This window comes from Mastigoproctus giganteus, chromosome 9, assembly GCF_048544385.1.
Source record: "Mastigoproctus giganteus isolate SK-2022 chromosome 9, ASM4854438v1, whole genome shotgun sequence".
NCBI lineage: Eukaryota > Metazoa > Arthropoda > Arachnida > Uropygi > Thelyphonidae > Mastigoproctus > Mastigoproctus giganteus.
In genome coordinates, this window is record NC_143583.1 from 170,515,864 (window position 1) to 170,542,270 (window position 26,407).

General features: G+C 38.4%; 1 protein-coding gene across 4 annotated transcripts in view; it reads right to left on the reverse strand.

Moving 5' to 3' along the window:
* Window positions 1-2,047: 2,047 nt before the first annotated feature.
* The window catches only part of LRR (capping protein regulator and myosin 1 linker 1 leucine rich repeat protein), a 1,021,987-nt gene continuing 997,627 nt past the window's right edge, over window positions 2,048-26,407 (reverse strand). For all 4 annotated transcript variants that reach the window (XM_090381859.1, XM_090381857.1, XM_090381858.1 and 1 more), the window contains one exon: window positions 2,048-2,665. In XM_090381859.1, coding sequence (XP_090237985.1) covers window positions 2,409-2,665 — 257 coding nt within the window. In that variant the 3' untranslated portion in view covers window positions 2,048-2,408. The remainder of the gene's footprint in view (window positions 2,666-26,407) is intronic.

Genomic DNA, 26,407 nt, shown 5'->3' on the forward strand with positions numbered 1-26,407 from the left:
ATATCAAATGCACTTTTAATGCAGCATTGTTATGTAATACTTGTGAAATGGTGTTGGTTGTGAAGGGAGGAGAGTAATAAATATTATACATTGTAATTAAACTAAGTGTCTTAAATTTATAGATGTAAAACTACAGTTTTACTAAGTGTTCCATAAAGTTATAATGTTAGTAATTAATTGGTAAATATATAACTGTATTTACTTTTCACTTCTGTTAATCACAGAAAAAGAAAAAAAAAAAAAATCATTTAATTTAAGAAAAAAAACTTTAATGTGCCTGAAATTCACTGCATACTTTAATTAATTTGTTAAATTTGCAGTTTTCATCAAACAAATCTGTATCAGTTTGGTTAAATAATTTCATTACTCTGTTCAAAAACTGATTTTCTGTATCATTAGCTTTAAATTTTTGTATTACAGATTGAATTTTTTCTTAATGGCCTTCTAGAGCAAATAAAATGCATATATTGTAAAAAGATGGAGAGTCTATTATCCCTAATAGAACACTACTATTTTTTATCACTTTATTTTATTCACTGTGTAATGTGCTTTTCAAAATCAAAAGAATTCTTCAGTAAACAGCAGTATTATTGGTATGGTTTCCTTGTGGGGTCGAGGAGGCCATACTAATTACTCATACTTTAGTGTTTACTATAATCAGTTATTTTGAATTGCTTTAATTCATAATTTTAATAGGCCAGTTTGAATGGGAATCATTTTTATCAAGGAATTTACACATAAAGTAAACTCTGTAAAATCTGGTACTTTACAATTTGGAACCGTTTAGAAAGCAATGTGGAACTTACATTAATGATCCCACTTGTCTTTTAAATTTCATGCAAAACAGGGTGAAATTTCTCTCTTTACAAAAGATGGTTCCAGAACTGTCTTGGTCTTTAATCTGTTTTTGCAGTAATACTTGCTTTTGCAGTAAGTAGGATTAAACTGTTAATTTGCATGCACAAACTTATTTGTGCTTGCAGCAATTTGCCCTGGTATTGCATTACTTTCAAACAGATGGTCTTTCCAAAAGTGTAACTGGCCAGTTGTTTAAAAGATGAGGCTACAAGGACAAGACTAAATTGTCCCATAGTAGATGGTACCAGTGATAATGCAGACAAATCAGTTGTAAAGATGCTATTCAATGTGAATCCACAGAATGTGTCTAGAGGATACTTGAAATAAGTTTTCCTGGTTTTCTACTGTGGTACTGTATTACTTTCAACATATAGCTAAAGCAAGCTACCTGCTGGAAGTAATGCAATACTTCAGCAACTCATTGCAAAGGCATGTTTGTTCTACTGTGAGAATTAAGACCATTGTATTATTTATTTAATTTAAATCCCGATGGCTACAAAAACCGATGAAAGGACAACATAGTTATGATATCTGATTAAGTAAGTTCAGTTGTTTGTGCTTAATAGTTATTTACATGTGCTCCTCTAAACTGCTCAACTCACTAGGTATACCTATTTAAAATCTGGCACCTTTCAATTTCCAAGGTTGCCAGATTTTAAAGAATTCACTGTATTTATTTTTTGATAAGATAATACTAAATAATATACAATAGAATACATTTAACTTTATACTTGGTATTAAAATAAAACATATCATACTAGCTTTCAATGGGAAAAAAATATCATTTAAATAAACAAAATCATTTGTATGTTAAAATAAAGTGATCCTTTATCCATTTTATAGACTGATTATTTAATTAAAATATTAAAATTGTAATATGTATTCACTGCTCAACATTCAAGTTTTGGAAAGAACATTCTGGTTATTCCAGAGGGATATTATTACATCATAGGTCCATTTGGTGCCATTTACTCAGGTTTTAAAATAAGAAATGTGGAATGTTTGTGGTATCACTAATAATAAGAAACACAATTATAAGTCTCATCTCTAATAAATCATTCTTATACTTTGCTAAAACTGTCTAGCTCAAATTACATTTCTGTACAAAATGAATAATAACCTTCATTTTCAGAGTAACAATTGATTACAACAATGTCTACTGTGATTATCATGTAGCAATGTTCTATGCTGTACACTTGCTGTAGAAGTTTCAGATTTTCTAGCAGCACTGTAATATTGAAAATTTAGTGACCCAGTAATTCAGCTGGGTCACTAAATCCCTGTCCCAGAATGGTTCATTGTTTGCCTGCAAGAGCCTTGGGGCTGGGAAGGGGGAAAAAGTCAAAAGCACACTCACTTGCAGATAATCAGAACTTTTCTGTATCGTTGATCCAAATGAATGTTAAAAACACTGCTGAAATTTGCACCATTGGTCACACATATTTAAGGTGAACTATTAAAAATCTTTCCATTTTATTTTACAACCACTCTCATGTACAAATGTAGTTTTGTATTTCTCATAAACAAAAATTCCTAACTATCAGCACTTTTCAGACATTAACAATATCACTGCTAAAATCATCTACAATGCATACAGCCTCATCCTCATTCCTGACAGGTATGGAATTTGTGCTATTTAACTTGGCTAACAATGGAGTTTTTTCATCAGTATTGGAAGAGAGGCACTGCATTTCATCACCATCATTACTGGTAGTAAGTTGCATTTCTTTATTGCTACCAGTCCTGTTCTCTCTTTCAATTGTTGTGTCTGATATCAGCCACGTGGACCTTGTATGTGATGATAAATCTATAAAGGGCAAAAAGTTAAGAAAAATATTTTGTAATAATAAAGTAAATAAAATAAATAATACAATATTCTGCTAGAATGCCTTAAAAATTTCTTTTAAATGCATGCCAGGTGATATTAAACTAATTCTCAGCGAATAATTAAAAAATTAAAATGGTCAAAATATAAGGAAAGCAAATTTCTATGGTGTGACTGGATCCGTATCAATTTTGTGTGGACAAGTTGGTATACATAACAATTTGGTATAAAAGCATGACACACTGGTGAACAGCAGCTCTGGGCTTCTGTTTCCCAGTGTGTATGGTAAAAAAACAAGTCCAGAAAGTAGAGGAAGGAAATTAAAGTTACTATTTATTTTATTTTATTTTATTTTATTATTTTTATTTTTATGAAGAGCAGTAAGAGTCACCATGAAAAAGTTCAGAAAAAACTTTTCTGAATAAATTACTGATAGATAGAACAGAAGTAAAGCTGCCATATGCTTTTTTTTTTCTTTTCCTTATGGAATAAGAAATAAGTTTCCCATTTATATTCCAGATTGGCCACATAGGGTCCGAGCAACTTACAAATTAGAGAATGCAAGAACTTATACTACTTTATCCATGCATGAGTTAAGCAGATCTGGTTGTTTTAGATTTTGTGCCAAGGCCATGAGGCACCCAAATATTTTTTCTCTTAAAACTGCATATTGCATGGCTGGTTTGCCTGTTTCACACAATTAAAAATCCTAGTTTCATAGGGGAAAAACCCCTTGCAACTCCTGCTTTTGAGACCAATTAAGTTGCCCATAGAATAAAAATTGCCATAAAAGTTCCCACCATCTAGATGGGATAAGAACTCAGGTCAATGCAAATGATGTGGAAAATGACAGGTTCAAGTGTGATTTTAGAATGTGATGATCAGAAGAACTTAGTGACAGAGATCCTCCCATCTAGATGGAAACTGAACTCAGGCCATTTCCATATAGTTTGGAATGCCCTTCCAAATTATGTGTAAAAGGCTTGGGTTCATGTAATCCTATGGTCTGATGGCTGACAAGTAAGAAGAAGAAGGTTAGTGACAGAGAGCAGATGTAGAGTAAATAAAGAAGGTTACTACCTTTTTTTTTTTTTTTTTTTTTTAAGTAGGCTGTTGTAGTAAGTTTTTTTTATAAGTAAGATCTAATAGTATGGATAGTTGGAGAGTTAGATTAGGAAGAGCCCTCGATAACAAACACAACATTCTTCATTTACTTTTGCTTTTTGTCTCTATGTCAATAAATTTCTTCTTGTTTTTCAACCATCAAATTAACAATAGTATACCAACATACTACTACTTTAACAGTTTTCCATAAACAAAGTATACTGCAAATTGCTAAACAAATGTCCATAGCCATGTAAATTAGTCAGCTCGGGAAGTACAAATTGATTAATTACTGCGAGGTAATCTGATTGAAGTGTTAAAGGCCTTGAATGGGTTGAGCAGGCTCAATGATGTTGGTGGGAGTCTTCCTCTTGCTCAGATTACGAACCTGAGGGGGCATAAATTTAAATTGAGGAAAGACAGTTGTAGAATAGACGTACGGAAATTTACCTTTAGCCAGAGGGTAGTTGATTGCTGGAACAAACTTCCATTTGTCATTGTGGAAGTTGATAACTTAAATAAATTCAAGGAAGAACTGGACAAACTTTTAGAGTGAATGGATGGGTGAAATGGGAATATTTCTTTTAGCTGATGCTGTATAAGCTTGCTTTCTTGCATTGTATGCCTCTACTAATGCTAACCCCAAATTCACTAATCTAACTTTTGTTCTTTCTTATTTATTATTTTAATCCTTCAAACAACCGTCCTCTACATATCTCTTGAAAATTACAGTGAACAGGTTCTTTTTGTGTCTAACCTTCAACCCAATTACAGTACGTATTTATACCTTCCACTTTTTTTTTATTACTATAAAAGAAAAGTAGAAAATATTTCAATTGTAAAATATATCAACTATGCAAAGTTAAATAAATTTACTATTTACAGCATGGAATGCTAAATAGTTTGCACATTTAGTCTAGCACTAACATATGCTGAATTCTAGTACCAAATTGTCTTCCACCAAATTGTCACACAGCCGGAATTGACATGATCACGGTGTGACTAACGGGGAACAAAAAAAAAAAAAAGAAAAGAACCACGTATAATTCTCATCAGAAACCATACACTCACATTGATGAAAGTCTTCCTTTCTGTAATATAAGCACTTTTCAAAAATATCCAAGTTTCATCATTGCCATATACTTTTTACATCCGCACCTTGAACAAGCACAGAAATGACTTAAGATATTCAAATGAAAAAGTGTTACATGGAAACATTGACAAGACAATTATTTCTACAAGAAGATTATACCAATTAAACATACACAAGAACAAATATCAAAATGTAATTTGTTTTGGCAGAAGTAGGAAGCTTTTTGGATTTGATTTTTTTTTTTTTTTTTTTGTTATTTGGTTTTTAGGAGCATTAGCAACTAAGGCCATATTGCTCCGGAGATATACGGTGGTCATTACCTGACCTTACCGCATCCTCCGTATTTGGTGGTTACAGGCTCGAACTCTGGTCTAATCAAGAAGCGTGTGCATGCACTGCTGCTCCTGCCCACCTGGCTACGGAGGTGCCTTGGATTTGATTATTGAACTTGCTTTTTGGATTTCATTATTGAACTTGCTTTTGCTTGGCCTAATCATATGTTGAGGGTAAAAATCAAAAGTTATTTATTAAAAAATTTAATACATATCAACTATGCCACACCTAACATTTAATTTTAGAGGCCCAATTTATGTATGACAACTCTGTGAATTCTTGCAAAGAATAATAGAATCAGTTGCACAGTAAAAGCTTATTTGTATTGAGACACCTCATAATTCATGTGATTTTATTTGATGTGAGTTGGGTTTTCTGTTGCCTTTATGCAAAAAGAATTGCCACCTGTCTATAAAAGTGATTGATAACTAATGTTTATTTTTAAAAACATGAAGTTAATACATGGCACTAAAAGGTGTTTTTTATTCTTTAAAAGTCAAATCACCAATGTAGAAAAATGTCTCGAACGGCATGCCACGAAAGTTTCTTCATCCTGATTTTTGGAAATCTGGAGATTTGGCAAATTGTAGGCAGAAGGTAAGGAGATTTCTGAAATACCGACAACATACACATGTGATATTAATATATAAACATAGGATTGTTTATCAGTGCAACGTGCTTTAAAATATTAGTTCACCTAGGATTTTTCTGTCTGTAGATTTCTGTTTGGATTCTCTGTTAGACACCAACTGATTATGATTGTTTCAAAGGAAAATACTGTTGCAGATTTTGCCCTCTTGAGAAATGGTAGGTCAAAGTTTTGTTTATAACAATGGCTCTGACCTTTACCAAAGTTCCACAAAGAGAAGATCTGAACTCAGTAGCAGGGATAATGGCTCCCTCACCCCCAAGACACGGGCCCATTAAGTTAGGAGTTATAACATAGTATTTGAAATAAAACAAATACACTTTGTATATTGATAGAACAGCCAAACATGGTGGTAGACAGTGTTGCATTAACTTTGAACATTTTCCATGTGCAGAGTAATAAAGTGCTGGCATCTATTTTTCTTAAAGGTGCAATGGCAGTTTGCTATAAGATAAAGCTAACAGACAACACACATAAAACTAATGCAGAATGCTGACAAATGACAATTGCTTAATTTGAAGATTACTTGGTTGATTAAGGGTTATCAGTGCAGTATGCATATAACACACTATGTATTATTAGCCCTTAGTTGGTTGATAACTAGGGGCATATTGCCACTTGTTGGTTAGGAAATGTCTACTACTAACAATTTATTCCTGTGATGCTAGTTAGGTATACACATATACAGAATGAAGACTATCTAATTAAAGAATGTTTTTTTTGGGATTATTTTGGTCTACTTAAAAATTAGATATAGCAATAGTGATATGTTAAAAGGAGGGAGAAGACAACATCTGAAAATTCTGTTCTGTCATTTAGCAAAGTTTGAAGTGGCATTGAATCATGTATTGAATAAGATCTGCAAAAGCTACTTATGTCTGATTCTTAACGTAACCCAGTGAGGATACCTCATCCTCCCTACTTGATCTCAAGCTGGAGCACCATAGTTGAAATACTGGTTTGACTTTTAATAATCTGTTAGTTTGCCTTTGCCAATTCTGCTGCCATTGTTTCATAATGCAATTGCAGTATGAATTCAGTGTATGATAGTGCTGGACAAAAAGTGAAAATATCCACACTGTAAATAATGAATTTACTGCATGTAGCAGAGTTCTTTTGTTGAGTGGAATCTATCTTTCTCTGTTCATATTACAATCAAAATATTTTCTACTTTTTATTTTATGGTAATCTCTTAAAAAAAGATTGTTGATTTGTATATATAATCTGTATAGAAGGAATTTTAAATTCTGTACTATGAGATGTAGCAGTTTTAGCTTTGTGGTCTGCTAATTCATTTCCAGGATTTCCTCACGTCCAGAATATTTTGAATTTTTATCACAATAGGAAAAAGATGCAATACAAGGGTTTTGCAAAGCACTTTGATACTTTTACAGATATGGCTAAGCTGTATGAGCTCTTCAGTTAGTTGTAAATGCACGTAGTTCTGTCATATAGTTGCTAAAATCATTTGGAAGTTGTTCCGATAATACAGTGCCTGGGAAGACTGCTGCTACTCCTACTTTAGTTTCTGATTTTAAGCCATTGGTTTAAAGAGGAACGTAGGTATTGTGACTGAGATCCATGAAAAGTTGTTGAACACATGGAAGACTGCTGCACAAATTGGAGCAGTGTGGCATTGGAGGCAAATTGCTGCTATGGATAAGGGGATGGTTGAGTGGCAGAAGACAGAGAGTGGTAATCAATGGACACTGCTCAACGTGGACTAATGTTATTAGTGGAGTTCCTCAAGGTTCAGTGTTGGGTCCATTGTTGTTTTCGGTGTTTATGAATGATATTGATGATGGGATATCAAGTTTAATGTCTAAGTTTGCAGATGATACAAAGGTTGGCAGGGTCGTTAAGGACACTACTGACACTGTGCTGCTGCAACAGGATCTGGAAATGTTGAACAGATGGGCTGAGAGGTGGCAAATGAAGTTTAACATTGACAAATGTAAAGTACTACATATGGGTAACAGTAACCCCAGAGCAATGTATCAACTCTGCGGTACTACACTGACAGTGGTGGAGAATGAAAAGGACCTGGGGGTAATTGTGCAGGCAGATATGAAGTTCTCTGAGCAGTGCAGACGAGCTGCAAGAGTAGCTCATGGTGTCTTGTCAATGATATACAGGAATTTTTCTAGCAGGGATAAGGAGGTGATTATTCCCTTATATAAGGCAATGGTTAGGCCACATCTTGAGTACTGTATACAGGTCTGGAGGCCTCATTTCAAGAAGGATGTAGAGCTGCTGGAACGGGTACAGAGAAGGGCAACAAGATTAGTAAATGGAACAAAGGGTTGCTCTTACGAAGAAAGGCTTAAGTTTTGCAAATTACAGAGTCTGGAGACTAGGCACCGGCGAGGTGATCTGATAGAGGTGTATAAGGCTTTGAATGGTTTGAGCATGCTCAATGCCAATGGGATTCTTCATCTTTCTCAGAATAATCACCTCAGAGGGCATAAATTCAAATTGAGGAAGGACGGATGTCGGACAGATGTGCGGAAATTTGCCTTTGGCCAGCGGGTGGTTGGTTGGTGGAACCGACTTCCATCACTTGTTGTTGAAGTTGATAGCCTAAACAAATTTAAAGCTCAACTGGACAGGTATTTCGAACGAACGGAGGGGTGAAATGGGAGAGGGTTTTTTTTTTTTTTTTTTGGCTGATGCTGAATAAGCTTGCTTTCTTGCATCATATGCCTCTACTAATGCTAATGCTAAAAGTTATGCTCAGGTACAACAGTCCTCTAACTATATTGAATCAGGTAGAGAAGCTTTGTTAAATAAAGGCTTGGAGTTGGAAATCATGTAATATTATATTATATTCCCCGGTAAGGATGTAATCTTTGGTGAAATGGCTATGTTCTTCAGGTTGAAATCTGGACTGAATAATAACTCCTCAAGATGAATACTTTGGTCGGCCTGTTGATTTTCCCAAATTGGATAAGGGTTGACCAGGTTGAGTCGTTAGGCACTGACTTTATTTTGTAGGCATAATGCAACAGCAAGGTTTTTTGTCTGATTGAGAGAGGGAGGTTCATGTTGTTGTTGTTGTTGTTATTTGGTTTTTAGGAGCATTAGCAACTAAGGCCATATTGCTCCGGTGCGGTGGTCATTCCCTGACCTTTCCGCATCTTCCGTATTTGGTGGTGACGGGCTCGAACCCCGGTCTAATCAAGAAGCGTGTGCTACGCACTGCTGCTCCTTCCCACCTGGCTACGGAGGCGCGGGAGGTTCATGTGATTCCCTATAAGTGCTATTTGGATAGTGCTATGATGGACAGGGTCACTACAGGGCACTTGGTCTTGCAGTGGCTAGTAGTCACTGGTGTGCTTAAGTTATTACTTAAGTGCACCAGTATCTCCCTGTTGTTGAGAGGATATGCAGGATGTATAATTTTTCAGGCAAGAATTTTTTAGTTGTTTGATGCATTCTAGGAAATTCAATTTTTTTTCTAAAATTAGTAAATTCATGGAGAGTTGGAATCCATTAATTTGGGCACATTTATTAACATTATTTATAGCTCCTTCTGGTCACTATTCTATTGATAGCATTTTTTGTGAGTGGCTGGTGATGGCGAAGTCATCTTCACAGAGGATGGTGTCTATTTTTTTTTTGGGAGTTGCTCTGTTATGGTGTTCATTGTGATTGAAAACCAGTATTAGTTCTGGTCCTTGGGGTATTCCTTTTTGTATGAAGATCAGAAAGGGAGGTTCGTATTTGTAATTGAAAATTCAATGTTTTAAGAAGTTTTGGATGAACAGTGGAGGTGCCACACAGTCCAAAGTTGTGTATATTGCAGATAGTGATGACCATGCAGTCCAAAGTTGTGTATACTGTGGAGGATTCTGTAGTCAATAGTTAAGATAATGATACGCTATCTTGATATCAAAACAGAGCATTACTTGGTGATCATCCTTAAGGAAAATATTTCTTATGTTATTTTTTATTTTTACAATGAAATCTAACGTTGCTTTATTCTTCCTGAAAGCATATTTGGTGGTGTGTATGAGGTTGCTTTCTAAATATCACATAAATCTTTGATAATTTTTTTTACAAAATTTTGCAGAGGTTACTGGTTGGTGTAATAGGATTTGATTTGGGTTTTATTGGCGCATCAGCAACTGAGGCTATAATGTGCCAAATACAGGTCATATATAAAAAGTTAAAACATTCAGTGACCTAAGTAGTTAGGCCACCATGTTGAGATATAAAAGGTGTAAAAGTACAAAATATATGAACAAAGGAATGACAATTCAATTTTAAATATGAGTAAAAAGGTTTACTGATTTTAAAAAGCTAAAAACAGCAGACACATTGTCATTGTCGGATAAAATCTGACTGAGTGTATAAGGCTCAGCCAGATGACTAAAAGCGGTAAAATAAAAACCACGTTCATGTCTAAAACGTGGACACTTGGTTAAAATGTGACGTATACTTAAATAGGTGTCACAGTTCTCACACATAGGACAGTCATCTGCCCTCAGCAGAAATACATGTGTAAGATGACTGTGTCCTATGCATAGGCGAGCTAAAACAACTTCCTCTCAGCGATTCCTGCGCAGACTAGACTGCCAATGTCGGATTACAGGCTTTATCTGATAGAGCTTATTTGTGACTTGCTCATGCCAGGATTGTTGCCATTGGGACAATAATTTATTGTGTATTAACTGCCTGTAGTCTGTATATGGGACTAACAGGCAATAAGTGTTGTGGGGGTTCTGGTGACCTGGCCGCAGCATCTGCCAGTTCATTTCCCACGATCCCAATGTGGCTTGGAATCCAGCAGAAACGAATGTCGAAAGAACCCTCAGACAGAGAGTGTAGCATCTGCTGAATTTGGGTCACAAATGGATGAGGATTATACCTCATACCTGATAAAGCCTGCAGTGTGTATTAACTGCCTGTAGTCTGTATATGGGACTAACAGGCAATAAGTGTTGTGGGGGTTCTGGTGACCTGGCCGCAGCATCTGCCAGTTCATTTCCCACGATCCCAATGTGGCTTGGAATCCAGCAGAAACGAATGTCGAAAGAACCCTCAGACAGAGAGTGTAGCATCTGCTGAATTTGGGTCACAAATGGATGAGGATTATACCTCATACCTGATAAAGCCTGCAGTGTACTTAGAGAGTCAGTGTACACCATACACCTTTGATACCTATGGGTTTTAATGTGGTCCAAGGCTAACACTATAGCACTATATACAACTCAGCTGTATAAATGCTGCATTCTTGGGGAATCTTTCCAGATATAGAACGACCTGGAAAGATAGCAGCAGATCCAACAGACAACTCCGACTTCGACCCATCAGTGAAGACAGGCAAGAAGTCGGAATATTCGGCCCGGTGGGCAGCGTAGAGTTGGTGGTAGACAGAAGATGGAGTAATGGACTTACCCCAATTTTTTAAGGGAGAAATCGCATGATGGTAAGCGAGCATGCCAGGGTGGAAGTGGTTGTCTTGGTGACTGGGCAACATTGTCTACCATAATGTCGAGCTCTTTGAGCAGCTCCTGAACACGGATACCAAAAGGCCGATTGGCAGTCTGACGAGTATTATATATGTTTTCCCATCGTGGCTTGAAATTCGGAAGTCCACGTACGGTTGTCTGGCAGGGATTTTAATTTAATGGTATATTTTAAAGACAATTGCTTTCGTCGAAATGACAGTGGTGGTTCAGTTGCTTCAACATATAAACTGTGGACAGGGGATGTTCTAAATGCTCCAGTAGCAATACGGATGGCTTGGTGGTGAACTGGGTCCAGCCATCTAAGTACGCTGTTTCTAGCCGATGCGTACACTTGGGACCTATAGTCTAGTTTAGATCGGACAAGTGCACGATAGAGGCTGAGCAAAGTGGAGTGGTCTGCTCCCCATTATTGGAGGAAATAGAGCATAAGAGATTCAACTCTCTTGTGCACTTTGTCCGCAGTTGACGAATATAAGGTAAAAATGTCAACTTGTCGAAAATGAGCCCCAAGAATTTTGTCTCAGGTGCTACTGGAATGATGTCTTGTCCGAGTTTAAGTTCTGGTTCAGGGTGAAGGTTCCATTTGCGACAAAAGTGTATGCAGACAGTCTTCTGTGGTGAGAACCTAAAACCATTAGTCACTGCCCAAGAGTTGACGTGGTCTATGGCATGCTGCAATTGTCTTTCAATGACCCTCATATTGCATGACTGCAAAAAGATGCTAAAGTCATCTACAAAGAGGGCACTGTTTACGGTTGGAGGAAGTTGTTCAGTTATAGAATTAACTTTGATTGCAAAAAAGCGTAACGCTTAAAACTGATCCTTGTGGAACTCCCTCTTCTTGGCAGAATGGCCGGGAGAGGGTGGATCCTACATGAACTTGGAAAGACCGGTCTGTAAAGAAGTTTTTGATAAAGAGGGCAATGTGTCCTCTAAGGCCAAAGTTATATATGTCTTTTAAAATTCCATATCTCCAAGCCGTGTCGTACGCTTTTTCCATATCAAAGAAAACTGACACCTGGTGCTCACGTTTTAGGAAAGCACCACATATAGATGTTTCCAAGCGGATTAAATGGTTAAGTGTTGACCTGTTCCTTCGGAAGCCACACTGTATCCTGGAAAGGAGGTCATTTCTTACAAAAGATGAGCATTGACCATTCTTTCCAGGATCTTGCACAAGCAGCTCGTCAGAGCAATAGGACGGTAATTTTTTGGTATTTCTGGATCCTTTCCTGGTTTCGGAAAGGGAAGGACGGTTGCCATATGCCATGAGTCCGGAAATGTCTCTTCATTATATATTCTATTATAGAGACGGAGCAAACGATCCATGGATTCCGATGAAAGGTGTTTAATCATCTCATAATGGATGTCATCTGGCCCAACAGCACTCGCCTTGGATAGTGAGAGTGCTGCTTTCAGCTCCCACTGTGTAAGGCTGATTGTATTCTTTGCAATTGTTAGAGGACCGCTTCAGGTGATGTTTTTCTGATCTTTGTTTGAGTGCGAGGAACTCTGGGGGGTACAATGTTTCTGAAGACACTTTAGCAAATGTCTCCCCGAGAGTATTTGCAATTGCAGTTAGATCTGCCATTGTACATCCATTATGTTCCAGGATCGATGAAGGGTGTGAGTTGTATTTGCCCTCCATTTTCCGAACTTTGTCCCAGATGGCTTTTGGATTGGCGGCCCGTGTAAGGGAAGATGAAAATTTGATCCACGATTCCTTTTGGCTCTGACGTCTAATGTACCGTGCTTTGCCACGTGCACGTTTGAAGGCTATTAAATTATCTGTGGTAGGGTAATGACGAAATATTCCCCATGCTTTGTTTTGAGCCTTCCTAGCTGCTGTGCATTCGACATTCCACCATGGTTTTGGAAAACGTGGAAAGCGGGACGATATCCTTGAAATTGCAACTGCTGCTGCCTGGACTATACTTTCTGTGATGTGTTTTACTGACTCATTAATTGGCTCCTGGCCGACTGTAGTGGTATTGAACGTTGCCAGATGATGAAAGGCATTCCAGTCGGCGTGATCGATCTTTCAACGTAGTATCTTCGACTGGTGACATTGTCTCCCATTTGAAATGGTGGATAACACGGGGAAGTGATCACTACCATAAAGGTTTTCTTCAACCTCCCATGTACTCAGAGGCAGGAGGGAAGGGGAGCAGATGGAAAGATCAATGACAGTAAATGTACGGGTAGCCGTGTGGAAAAAGGTGTTAGATCCCACATTTAGAAGGGCCAGATCATTGTTTTCAAGCAATCGCTCAATAATCTGACCTCTTCTATTGATGTCAGAACTACCCCACAGCGGATTATGCCCATCGAAATCCCCTAATAATAGGAAATGGGGGGGTGGCAGTTGCTTAATGAGATCATCCAGGTCTGCCTGGGCGGTGTCGTTCCCAGGTGGCAAATAAATGGAGCAAACAGTTAAAAGGAACTCTACTGTAAGACGAACTGCTACAGCCTCTAGATTAGTAAGAAGCACAGCTTGAAAGGGGTTTTGGTTACCCACAAGGATAGCGACTCCTCCGTGGGCAGGTCCATCCCCAGTTCTGTCTCTGCGAATAACTGAGCAGTTACGTAAGTAAGGGTCCACATTTGCCTTTAAATACATCTCCTGTAAGCAAAAGCAAGTTTGTTCATGCTTACTCAGAAGAGCCTTGATGTCATCTCTATTTCTACGAAATCCACGGCAATTCCATTGGAGAAATTTAAATGTACCCATTATTTTGATTTACTGGGTCCGTCTGGTGGCTTCCGAAGGGCTGAGGGCTTCATTTTCTCAGTCCTGGGTTTATCTCTCTCTCTTTGGAAAGACTGGACGTTGGCCTGTATCCATTTCTTCTTCTTTCGCAAAGAGTTCCAGGAGAGACTCGTCCTGTACCTCCTTATCTTCTACATCCATTGTCTCTTGGATTGTAGATGCCTGTTCCCCTTTCTTCGGAGCTTCTTTAGTATTCTGTTTTGGAAGTGGAGCACTAGGAGGTACGGATATAGCAGTGGCGGCTGACTGTGATTTTTGGGTGGGCTTTTGGGAACTTAATAAATAGCGCGCAGTGGGGGTAAATGATGGAATACTCATATCAGTCTGAGTGGTGGAATACTCATATCAGTCTGAGTACCAATGGTACTTTTCCCGGAAGCTTTCTGGGTGTATGAGGGCTTGGCGCTATTTATAGGTTGGATGCGTCTTCTGGCCTCCTGATAGGAGATGTTTAGCTCTGTTTTTAGTTTCTGAATTTCCTTCTCATCTTTCCACCGCTGGCAGGCTCGAGAGTATGTAGGGTGTTCTCCTTGGCAGTTAGTACAACTTGGCTTAGAGGCTAAACATTCCTTGCTCTCGTGGTCTTTAGCACCATAGCGAGCACAGGCAGGGTTGCCACGACAAGCTGTTTGAGAGTGGCCATACTTTTGGCATTTAAAACACCTCAGTGGGTTCAGGATATAAATCCTCACTGGGCAGTTTAAATAGCCTGCTTTTATGGAACTTGGAGGCCGTGGGGAGTTGAACGTTACGATGAGAACTCGGGTAGGGACGAGATTCCCATCCTTCCGCATCGATATTCTTTTGACAGCCGTCACTCCTTGGTCTTTAAGTTCAGAGCAGATCTCTTCTTTAGAAACATGAAGAAGATCCCACTCTGATATGACACCGTGTGAGAAATTCAAGGTTTTATGGGGAGTAATGATGATGTGTATTCCCCTTAACGATGTGGCTTTCAGTAGTTGCTGTGCTTGTTTTTGGTTTGCAGCCTCAACTAAAATGTCTCCAGAATGTAGCCTTTTGACAAATTTTGGAGATCCGTCAACCTTTCTAATCCTTTCTGGATGAAAAAGGGTGACATTTTCCCGAGTGCCTGCTCTCCTGTGGAATGGAGAATGAGGAAAAGCGGTGTCACAGATGGTGGTGTATCCTCAGTTCTGGCTCTTTTTGCAGGGGTGTTTTCTGTGGTTTCATCTCGATTAGGTAGGGGCCTTGTTGGGGCCCCAGAGGTGTAATAGGATGGTGATGGTTATCTGTTAGTAGTTTTACATGTTTTTGGGACCAAGTTGATGGAAGTGGGCCAAGAAAACATTAAAGATGTTTTCTGTAGTTGTTTTATCATAAGATAGTGGATATCATTTGGTCCAGAAAGGGATATTACTTTATGAAGTTTGTGTGTTGTGAAAGGATAATTGTATTTCTGGTTACCATTTGAGCAGAAATTTAGTTTGTGCTTCTCTGTGTGGTCTTTGTTTTTGGAAAGCTCTGCTATTTCTAAAATTTTACTCCAAAATGCTTGTGTGCTTGTATTCCAGTTGATGGTTCATGTCAAACATATCCAGGTTGCTTTTTTAGTCTAGCATCTAATGAATCTTGCTTTTGCCCAGGCTCGTTTATACTGCATTAGGTAATTTGTAAAGGGATTTTTGAAGAAAGCATTCCATTTTCTATGTTCTTTTCTCTCTTTACTTGTGTGCAATCCTTGTTCCAATGGCTTGTGGGTGGAGTGAAATATGTGTGTTGGTTTTTGGCAGGGTGACCCTAGGTAGGGGCTACAGCCCACCCTCATGATCAAAGCTTAATGTTTCCCCAGAACACTGATTTAGCTCCCTCATCAGAAACAAACCTCAGACAGTCCTAGTCTTTGGGAATGAATATTTTGCTATGTGGAGTAGTTCTGTAACATATATTGCCAGTCATTCAACACTTTATTGTAGAATTATCTGCAAATCTAACAATATTTTTGTTAGTTTGTTTTTTCCCAGTTTGTTTTTTCTAATTTTCATTGAGGGATCTGATAAGACAAAAGAAAAGTGTTCTTTTGTCAGAGTGATAACAATAGGATAATGATCACTGTTTAATGGATTATTGAATACTTCCCAGGTAAAACTCTGTTATAATGTTATGGAACATATATAGAGAGAGATTCTACTGCCATACTTATATCCATCATCATGTAGAGAGATCTACCCTCATACCTATATCCATCTCCCAACTGTTTGTTGGGAGGTGGATATAGGTATGAGGGTAGATCTCTCACTGAATAAAGACATTGTTCTGGGTTAACAGTTTCTCTTTGAGATGTCCTTGCCTGTTGGTGTCTATATTATACCATGGTGATGCCCATTCAGATGGGGGTTGGTGACTGCATGATGAAATTGTCTAAATCCTCAGATTGTACCTCTTGGTTTGGTAATGCATAGGTTGAACAGTTGTGATCCAAATACCAGCAGCTACTTGAACAGCAGTTGCCTCCACAGGCATGTTTATGTAGACTTTCTTAGATGGGGTTAACTACTACTGCAACACCATGAGTTGTGCTATCATTGATCTTTCCTGAAGGCAGAGATTGATTGCAGCTCATTTGGTTAGAATTCCTGCAGATGCTTCTATAGTTCCACTGGTAGATACCACATGGTATCTACCATTTTTTTTTTTTTTTTTTGGCTTGTCTTTCTTTGGTTTGCTTCTGAGGGGTCAAGGTCTCAAGTTTGTCTGCTTTAAATCTTTTTTTTTCTGGGGAAGGCATATTTTCTCGTGTTCATCTCCTCTTCTGCAGATATCTCTAAAATTAGTTTGTTTGATTGATTCTTTCTCAGTGTCCATTTCATCTTGCTATTATTAGGGGCTGGCAGATATGAATCTCCCTATTTTTCTGCTATATAGAAAGGTCATGTTTAGGACAAACTGAAACTGGCATGCTTATGGTTTGTTGTGTCTTAGAGAGAAAGATGCACTTGGTGGTATTGATATATCTGTTTGAGTCTATGGAGCAATATGCTTCTCTGTGATTTGCACATATGAAGGTCTGCGTGTATTAATTTGAGATCATTTTCTTTGCTTCTAGGTAGGCAGTTTGTTTTATGCTTCATATTTTTGTACAGTTTTTCTTCTTCTCCATTTCACATTATTGGGAGTATGCAAGGTGACTTTCTTTGCACTATGGACAGGTGGGTTGAAATGCTGTGGTCTTCTGTGGTATAGTCTTTGCAACTACATCTGGCCCAAACCATTTGCCAAAAAGTCAGCATTCAGTGAAAAATTCTATAGTTGGAAAAACAAACTAATTCTATTCAACAGCAATGACAAGTTAGCCAGCTCTGACAAGTTAGTCAGAGCTGACTAACTTGTCTTCAATGTTTATAAACATCCTACTGGAGGAATCCAAAGCTTGCATCATCCAACAAAATAAACCTTCGTATCAATACAGGCCACCTCACACCCCTAACAAAAGATGTCCTGAAAATAATAGATCACACGGTCAATCATGTTTAAAATATGGAATAATATTACAAATAACTCAAAGGCAAGTCATATTACAAATAACTCAAAGGCAACTCATATTACAAATAACTCAACTCAAAGGTAAGGGCAATCCCCCCTTTCCCCAATATTTAACAGATATGGCCATTTCAGATTTCAGGGCGAAAATGTTAGAAGGTTCTCCATGCAAATCAAAGTTATGGCTTTGGTTCACAAATGGCATTCTTTCTAGTAATATGGCCTCATGGAGAAGATAAGTCATGGGAGTTCCGTAACTATATAAACAGCAGGAACAATATACAGTTTAACTTAGAAATGGGTAACAGCAGCACTTTACGATGTATCCATTAATATAGAAAATGAAAAGCTAGTAACTTCAGTCCGCAGAATGCCCACAGACACAGGCAGGCTCCTTAACAATAACCCCAACTATCCCACTGAAGTAAAAGCAGGTAACTTAAGAGCCTCACATTAAGAGTGAAGTCCTTGAAATGGAGTTATGAAAAATATTGGGAATTCTATTTAAAAAGCAATTGTCCCCCCATATCATAAAAAAATAATGAGCAAGCCACCCAGGATTTGGAGAGGAAGCAACTAGAACTAGCGCTGCGTTCTCAATATACAGTTTAACTTAGAAATGGGTAACAGCAGCACTTTACGATGTATCCATTAATATAGAAAATGAAAAGCTAGTAACTTCAGTCCGCAGAATGCCCACAGACACAGGCAGGCTCCTTAACAATAACCCCAACTATCCCACTGAAGTAAAAGCAGGTAACTTAAGAGCCTCACATTAAGAGTGAAGTCCTTGAAATGGAGTTATGAAAAATATTGGGAATTCTATTTAAAAAGCAATTGTCCCCCCATATCATAAAAAAATAATGAGCAAGCCACCCAGGATTTGGAGAGGAAGCAACTAGAACTAGCGCTGCGTGAAGGTACAGTTCAATGGCAACAGAAAGCTAGCAGTCTGACAAAGGAGAAGCTATGTCCCATGTGAAGCCAACCACCAACATGAAAGACAAACACCTCAAAAGATCAGAGTACATAACAAGAAGACTGACAGCTCCCCAACAGAATTCTAATGCACAACATAGCATTAGCATTAGTAGAGGCATTTGATGCAAGAAAGCAAGCTTATGCAGCATCAGCCAAAAAAAAAAAAATAAAATAAAAATAAAAAATAACCACTTCCACTTCACCCCTCTGTTCGTTCGAAATACCTGTCCAGCTGAGCCTTAAACTTATTCAGGCTATCAACCTCCACGACAAGGGATGGAAGTCTGTTCCACCAACCAAACACCCGCTGGCTAAAGGCAAATTTCCTCATGTCTATCCTACATCTGTCTTTCCTCAATTTGAATTTTTGCCCTCTCAGGTGATTATTCTGAACAAGAGGAAGAATCCCATCAGCATTGAGCATGCTCAAACCATTCAAGGCTTTATGCACCTCTATCAGATCACCTCGCTGGTGCCTAGTCTCCAGACACTGTAATTTGCAAAACTTAAGCCTTTCTTCGTAAGAGCACCCCTTTGTTCCATTCACCAATTTTGGTGCCCTTCTCTGTACTCGTTCCAGCATCTCAACATCCTTCTTGAAATGAGGCCTCCAGACCTGTATATAGTACTCTAGGTGTGGCCTGACCATTGCCTTATACAAGGGAATAATTACCACCTTATCCCTGCTAGAAAAATTCCTATATATCATCGACAATACACCATGAGCTACTCTTGCAGCCTGTCTGCACTGTTCAGAAAACTTCATATCTGCCTGCACAACCACCTCCAGGTCCCTTTCATTCTCTACCACTGTCAGTGTAGTACCACAGAGTTGATACGTTGCTCTGGGGTTGCTGTTTCCCATATGTAGTACTTTACATTTGTCAATGTTAAACTTCATTTGCCATCTCTCAGCCTTTCCAGATCCTGTTGCAGTAACATAGTGTCAGTAGTGTCCTTGACAACCCTGCCAACCTTCGTATCATCTGCAAACTTGGACATTAAGCTCCATCATCAATATCATTTATAAATACAGAAAACAATAATGGACCCAATACTGAACCCCGAGGGACTCAACTAATAACATTAGTCCACAATGAGCAGTATCCATTGATTATCACTCTCTGTCTTCTACCCCCCCCCCCGTCACCACCAAATACGGAGGATGCGGAAAGGTCAGGGAATGACCACCGCATATCCCCGAGCAATATGGCGTTAGCTGCTAATGCTCCTAAAAACCAAATAACAAATCTGTCTTCTCCCCCTCAACCACCCCTTTATCCATAGCAGCAATTTGCCTCCAATGCCACACTGCTCCAATTTGTGCAGCAGTCTTCCATGTGCAACAGTATCAAAAGCCTTTCAAAGATCCAAGTATATGATATCAAAGTTATTCCCTGCATCCAGTTCCTTTATAACCACATCATAGTATCCAATCAAATTGGTCAGGCAAGACTTCCCCTTAACAAAACCATGCTGTGTCTGAGCTATAACTAAAGTCTTGTCTAGATGATCCTGCAGTGCTTCTTTAACCAGTGCCTCCATTAATTTTCCGGGAACAGAAGTTAAACTAACAGGTCTATAATTACTTGTGTTGCCCTTTGATGCCCCTTTGTGAATTGGGGTCACATTTGCACATCTCCAGTCCATGGGTACTTCCCCTGAGTCCAAGGAAGCTCTCATAATTATGGCTAAGGGTTTACTTACTTCCTTTGCTGCTTCCTTTAATATAACTAGATAGATCCCATCCACCCCGGGTGCCTTTTTTATGTTTATCTTCAACAATTTGTTCTCCACTTTCCTCTCAGTTATTACAAAATCATCTAGCTCACTGCCAGAGTTCAAATCACCTCTGGCATTCCCCTCCCTAAATAACTCCTCATGTGTGAATGTTGATCCAAAATATTCATTTAGTTTGTTAGCTACCTGAGCAGGATCATCAACAGTTGACCCATCGATATCAAGTGGACCAATCTGATTCATCCCCTTCCTTCTAGAGTTTACATAAGTACAGAACTCTTTGCTGTTTTTCTTTGCATCCCTTGACAAAGATTTCTTGTAATGTGCCTTTGCCTGCCTAACCTCCTCTGTAACTTGGTTACAGATCAACTTGTATCTATCATATGTCTCATTAGTTCATCTGACATCCACTTAGGCCTAAACCTTAAACAATATTTCTTAGTTGGTATGTAAAGCCTAGTAGCTTCCAAGATAAGTTCTTTGAATGCTTCCCATTTTGAATTTGCTGTTGGTAACATCATCAGTTGGTCCCACTGTATAGAATTTAAATACTGTCTCAGTCCATCGTAGTCACCTTTACGAAAGCAATAACCCTTCCCTTTACCCCTAATGGTAGTTACCTCTTTGTGTAAATACCAAACTGGTATTTACTCAAAGAGTAAATACCAGCACACTGTGATCACTGCCACCTAGTGGTTAATTTACCTGCAGATTCTTAATGCATGAAGAATCACTACTGATAATCAAATCAAGAGAATTACTCCTTCTAGTTGCCTCCCGAACATGCTGATGTAGAAAACAATCATCAATAAATCCACAGAAGCCTTGCTAGTGTGTAAGTGACCAGCCGCCAAATTCCAGTCAATATCTGGGAAATTAAAATCCCCCATTATAAGACTCTCTGATTTACTGGCCCACTCTATTTCCCTGTACAATTTCTTATTATACTCATCAGAGTCATTAGGTCTATAGCACACTCCTACTCTCAATTTTGATCTCCCAATGCTTATGTCACACCAAACTGACTCGACACTGCTCTGTCCAGCAATGTCGACTGGCTTCACTTCCTTGGATTTTATGTATTTCTTAACTAATAGCATAACCCCTCCTCCCTTCCTATCCTGTCTATCCCTTCTGTAGACATTGTACTCCCCAAATTCCAGTTCTGCATTCCTTATATCTGTGTGACACCACCTCTCTGAAATCCCCACAATATCTGCCTTTGATGTTTTGAGCAATACCTCAAATTCATCAAATTTATTTACTAAACTCCTAGCATTGGTGTACACGCAAGTATACATGCACCTGTTCTTTTTCTTAGCTACCCTAACACAACCCATGTGTTTACTTGTACCCCAATGATTCCCAGCAGTCTCTGAAATATCCTGCATTTTATTTTCCAGGCTGCGGCTCATTCCAATAGAAGCAGTGCAAGAAGCACTTTCACTTCTGGCAGTGGCTACTGTTAATCTATTAGTCCTTGTATCCCCCCAGTCTAGCAGTTTTCCGACCCACCTAACACTGCCTCGATAGCATCAGCAAACATTCTTGCACCCTTTCTATTTAGGTGTATCCCATCCCATACAAAGATCTCAACTTCTTTACCCACTTTATTTTTTGTGGAGTACAATGGACTGGGAATGGTATGCAGTTATTCTTTATAACAATAATTATATGAGATGTTAAAAGTGATTGATAATTTTTTTTTGGACTGTATGTTCTTAATTTTTAAAATTCACTGGGCCCACAAAGAAGGGTTGAAATGTACAGTATCTCTAAATTTAAATGCTAATTCTTATTCAAGTATAACAATCAGTTTTGAAAACTGCAGTGAACTGTTCCATTTGCAAAAAGATTAGGTTTTTGGATTGACTATAACCAATGTGAAAATGTTTCAATCAAGTCCTAGAACTAAAAACTTGAATTCTTTATATTTGTAATTATAATATCTTGTAATTACAGACCAGTTAAACTAACTGGTCTGTAATTACAAGTGAAGAACTTGTACAAAGTGTGAGATTAGTTGAAGTGCACCCCTTGTACCCACATAGAGATGTTCTTAACTCTCAACCGCTTTTCACCAAGAACTGGGGCTACAAAGAAAGGAAAATGAGTAGGACTGAGTTCTAAAGGTCATAACACCTTTAAAACGTTTCCAGTTGTAAAAGTGTTGTAACCAAATATACTGATATCACTGGGAGTAAGATGTGTATCTTCCTAGAAATACATAAAGAGCCCACCTTGGAAGTAAAACTGGATAATCCAACTGAATCCATCTACAAGATGTAAAATTGACTAGAACAACTTCTACAAGGGCAGTAAACTGAGCACCATGACAACCAGCCATACTTTAGTAGGGAAGGTCGGATGGATGTAACCCAAAACTACAACAGCAACTAGCAGTCTATCACAGGAGAAGCCAGATCCAATGTGAAGCTAAACCACCAACAAGAATGACGTGTGCTCAAAAGGTCAAGAGAGCATTACAAGGTTTTTCTAAAAGTCATTTTCAGCCTTGCCAAGAACTCTTCAAAGTACACAGTTAATATTAGTTATCCTCTAGGCTTAGAGGGGAACAGGTATCCTGTGTGTTATCAGACACTCAGCCTAAAACACTGATGGATCCAATATCTCTCTATTACAGAAGATTTAGGAGAAGTCCGGTTGGCCTGCCTCCCTAAAATCCACTCATGCACACCTTCTCGATGGTAAGCCCTGTTACGTCACTTAGGTGGCAACGAACGTGTAGAGTGGTTCTCTTCAAGATGCCTGGTCAGCGTGAAGAGGAAAAGACCAAACCCTCCAGCAATGAGAGCACAACAATACAAATGGCCCTCAGTCCCCAGCAGCTTTCACTCTCCCTCTTACGGCAGCGAGAGGGTCAGAGTGGAAGCAGAGGGTGCTAAGAATCTCTGGGTACGACCAGGCTGCCATGCACGGAAATTGAACTTGGCCTGTTATAACGTACGATCACTCATCGGTGAAGACAGGATATTAGAGCTGGAAAAGGAATTAGAAAATGTGAATTGGAATATCATCGGTTTGGCTGAAACAAGAAGAAGAAATGAATCACTTATAAGTTTATCAAGTGGAAATCTGCTGTACACCAATGGAAACAGTGAAAGGAGTGAAGGTGGAGTTGGGTTTCTGGTCCATAAAGATTTTAAAAACAACATTTTGGAATTCAAAAGTACATCACCAAGGGTGTCAAGACTAATACTCAAGATTTCTAAGAGGTACAAGCTAAAGATTATAATGATTTATGCACCAACATCGAGCCATGATGATGAAGAGGTTGAAGAAATGTACACCGAAATTGAGAGTCTTCTAGATGAGCAGAAAACCCACTACACTATTATTATGGGGGACTTCAATGCTAAGGTTGGAAAAAGGCAAAACAGCGCAGAAAGAGGAACTATAGGAAATTTTGGAATTGGTGAAAGAAATAAAAGAGGTGAAAGACTTGTGGAATTTGCAGAATCTCAAGGAATGTCAGTAATGAACACCTTTTTCAAGAAAAGGGTGAACAGAAAGTGGACATGGAAGGGTCCAAATGGATTAACAACTAATGAAATCGACTTCATCCTCACTAACAGAAGATATATTGTGAATGATGTTACCGTCCTGAATAAGGTAAATGTTGGAAGTGATCACAGAATGGTAAGATGTACACTTGATATAGATGTAGGAAAGGAAAGGAAAAAACTGACTCGAGTAAATAATACAAAGGTCTTTGAAATAACAGAGGAGGAGAAAAAGCAGTATGTACTGGAACTTAAGAACAAGTTTGAGCTTCTGCAGACTGCTCAGGACCAAGATATCGACGAGGAATATTAAAACTTTCTGAAAGTGATAAAGCCCAAGAAACCTATAGGGAAACAGAAATCCAAAGAAGAAAAAATTAGTCAAGAAACACTTGTCATGATGAACCAAAGACGACAAATGAAGAGCAAGAAAAACACTGACAGGGAGAAAATTGAGTATACTGAGTTATGCAAAGCCATTAGAAAGAGACTCAGAGAGGACATAAGAAGATTTAACACAAGAAAAGTAGAAAAAGCATTAAGGGAAAACAAAGGATTTAAATCAGCAGCCATGAGCAGTAATACAGAAAGACAAATGATACTGAAACTGATAAACTTATAAACAGCAGAGAAGGCATAATTCAAACAGCAGAAGACTACTATAGAGAATTATACAAGGACGAGGGAATGATACCAGCAGTGGGGAAGATGGATTGCAAAGTAGCAACTCATACGACATACCCGATATTCTTCCTGATGAGGTAGAACATGCATTGAAGAAAATGAAGAATCGGAAAGCCCCGGGGGAAGATGAAGTTACTGTAGAGTTGTTAAAATTGGGAGGAAGAGACATAACACAAAAACTAGCAACGCTCTTCACAAAGTGCATTAGAAAAGGTGTGATGCCTAAGCAGTGGAATAATGCAATCATAGTTTTGCTGCATAAGAAAGGAGATAAATCAGAAATTGGAAATTATAGACCAATTAGCTTGTTATCCCATATCTACAAGTTGTTCACAAGGGCCATTACTAACAGATTAGAAAGAATACTTGATGAGAATCAACCGAATGAGCAAGCTGGCCTTAGGACAGGATTCTCAACTATGGATCACCTTCACGTAATATCACAGCTAATGGAGAAAGCAAATGAATATAAAACACCATTGTGCCTGGCATTTGTGGATTACGAAAAGGCATTTGACTCCATACAGCATAAGGCAATGTTTCGGGCACTGGAAAGACAAGGCATAGTTACCCCATATATTATGATTTTGAAGAAAATATATGAGAGTGCTACCTCCTTTATTAGACTAGACAAAGACAGTAGGAAATTTAAAATCGAGAAAGGAGTTCGACAAGGAGACACAATATCTCTGAAGCTGTTTACTGCTGCCCTTGAGGAAGCTTTCAGAAGATTAGACTGGTCGCAGAAAGGAGTCAATGTGAACGGAGAGTACCTAAACCATTTACGATTTGCAGATGATCCCAAAGAATTAGAGGAAAATCTTAATCAGTTATGCACAGTTAGTAAGGATTTTGGACTAAAGATGAATATGGCTAAAACAAAAGTAATGATGAACAAGTATGCCACGGAAAGGGAAATAATGATTGAAGAAGCAGTAATTGAAAAGGTGGAGTCATATACTTATCTGGGACAAGTTATTAGCTGTAATAATGATAAATGGCTGGAACTCAAGAGAAGAATAAATTGTGGATGGATAGCATTCAGGAAATATAGTCACATACTGAAGAGCAATATCCCAGTTTGTCTGAAACGTAAAATAATGAATCAATGTATACTCCCCACCATGACTTATGGAAGTGAAACTTGGGCACTCACCAAAAGAATGGAAGAGAAGCTAAGAACTACACAGCGAAGAATGGAACGAATTATACTGGGAATCAGACTGTTAGATAAGAAGAGAAACACATGGATTAGGCAGCAAACTCAAGTAAAGGACATTCTTATCAAAACTAAAGAACTAAAATGGTCTTGGGCAGGACACATAGCTCGAAGACATGATGACAGATGGACTAAGAAAATAACAGAATGGTACCCAAGACGAGTTAGAAGAAAACCTGGAAGACAGAGGCGGAGATGGATAGATGAAATTCATGAGTTTTTGAGTAGTAAATGGATGGCCAGTGCTCAAAACAGAAGGAACTGGAAAGTTGCTGGAGAGGCCTTCATCCTGCAGTGGATTGAAAATGGCTGATGATGATGATCATCCTCTAGGCACCTTGATCACAACTTGGTAATGCTTTTTTATTGAATGAGGATTTTATCCCATAGACATTCTCAGCCAAATATCAGTTTGAATTAAAATGATGCCAAATGGAATAACCTGCATGATTTCAATTTCCTCTGTTTCTTGGTTGAACTACTGCTTAAATCTGCTGATTTTATTTTGGCTCAGATTATTCTTGCGGAGAAGAAATAATTCCTCATTTTACCAAAAACTTTTGTTCTTTATCAAAACCATGTACTACAGCTGTTCAGGATAAGATTATAGCTTATAATCTTCTGCCAGGGCACATGTTCATGATGTTGT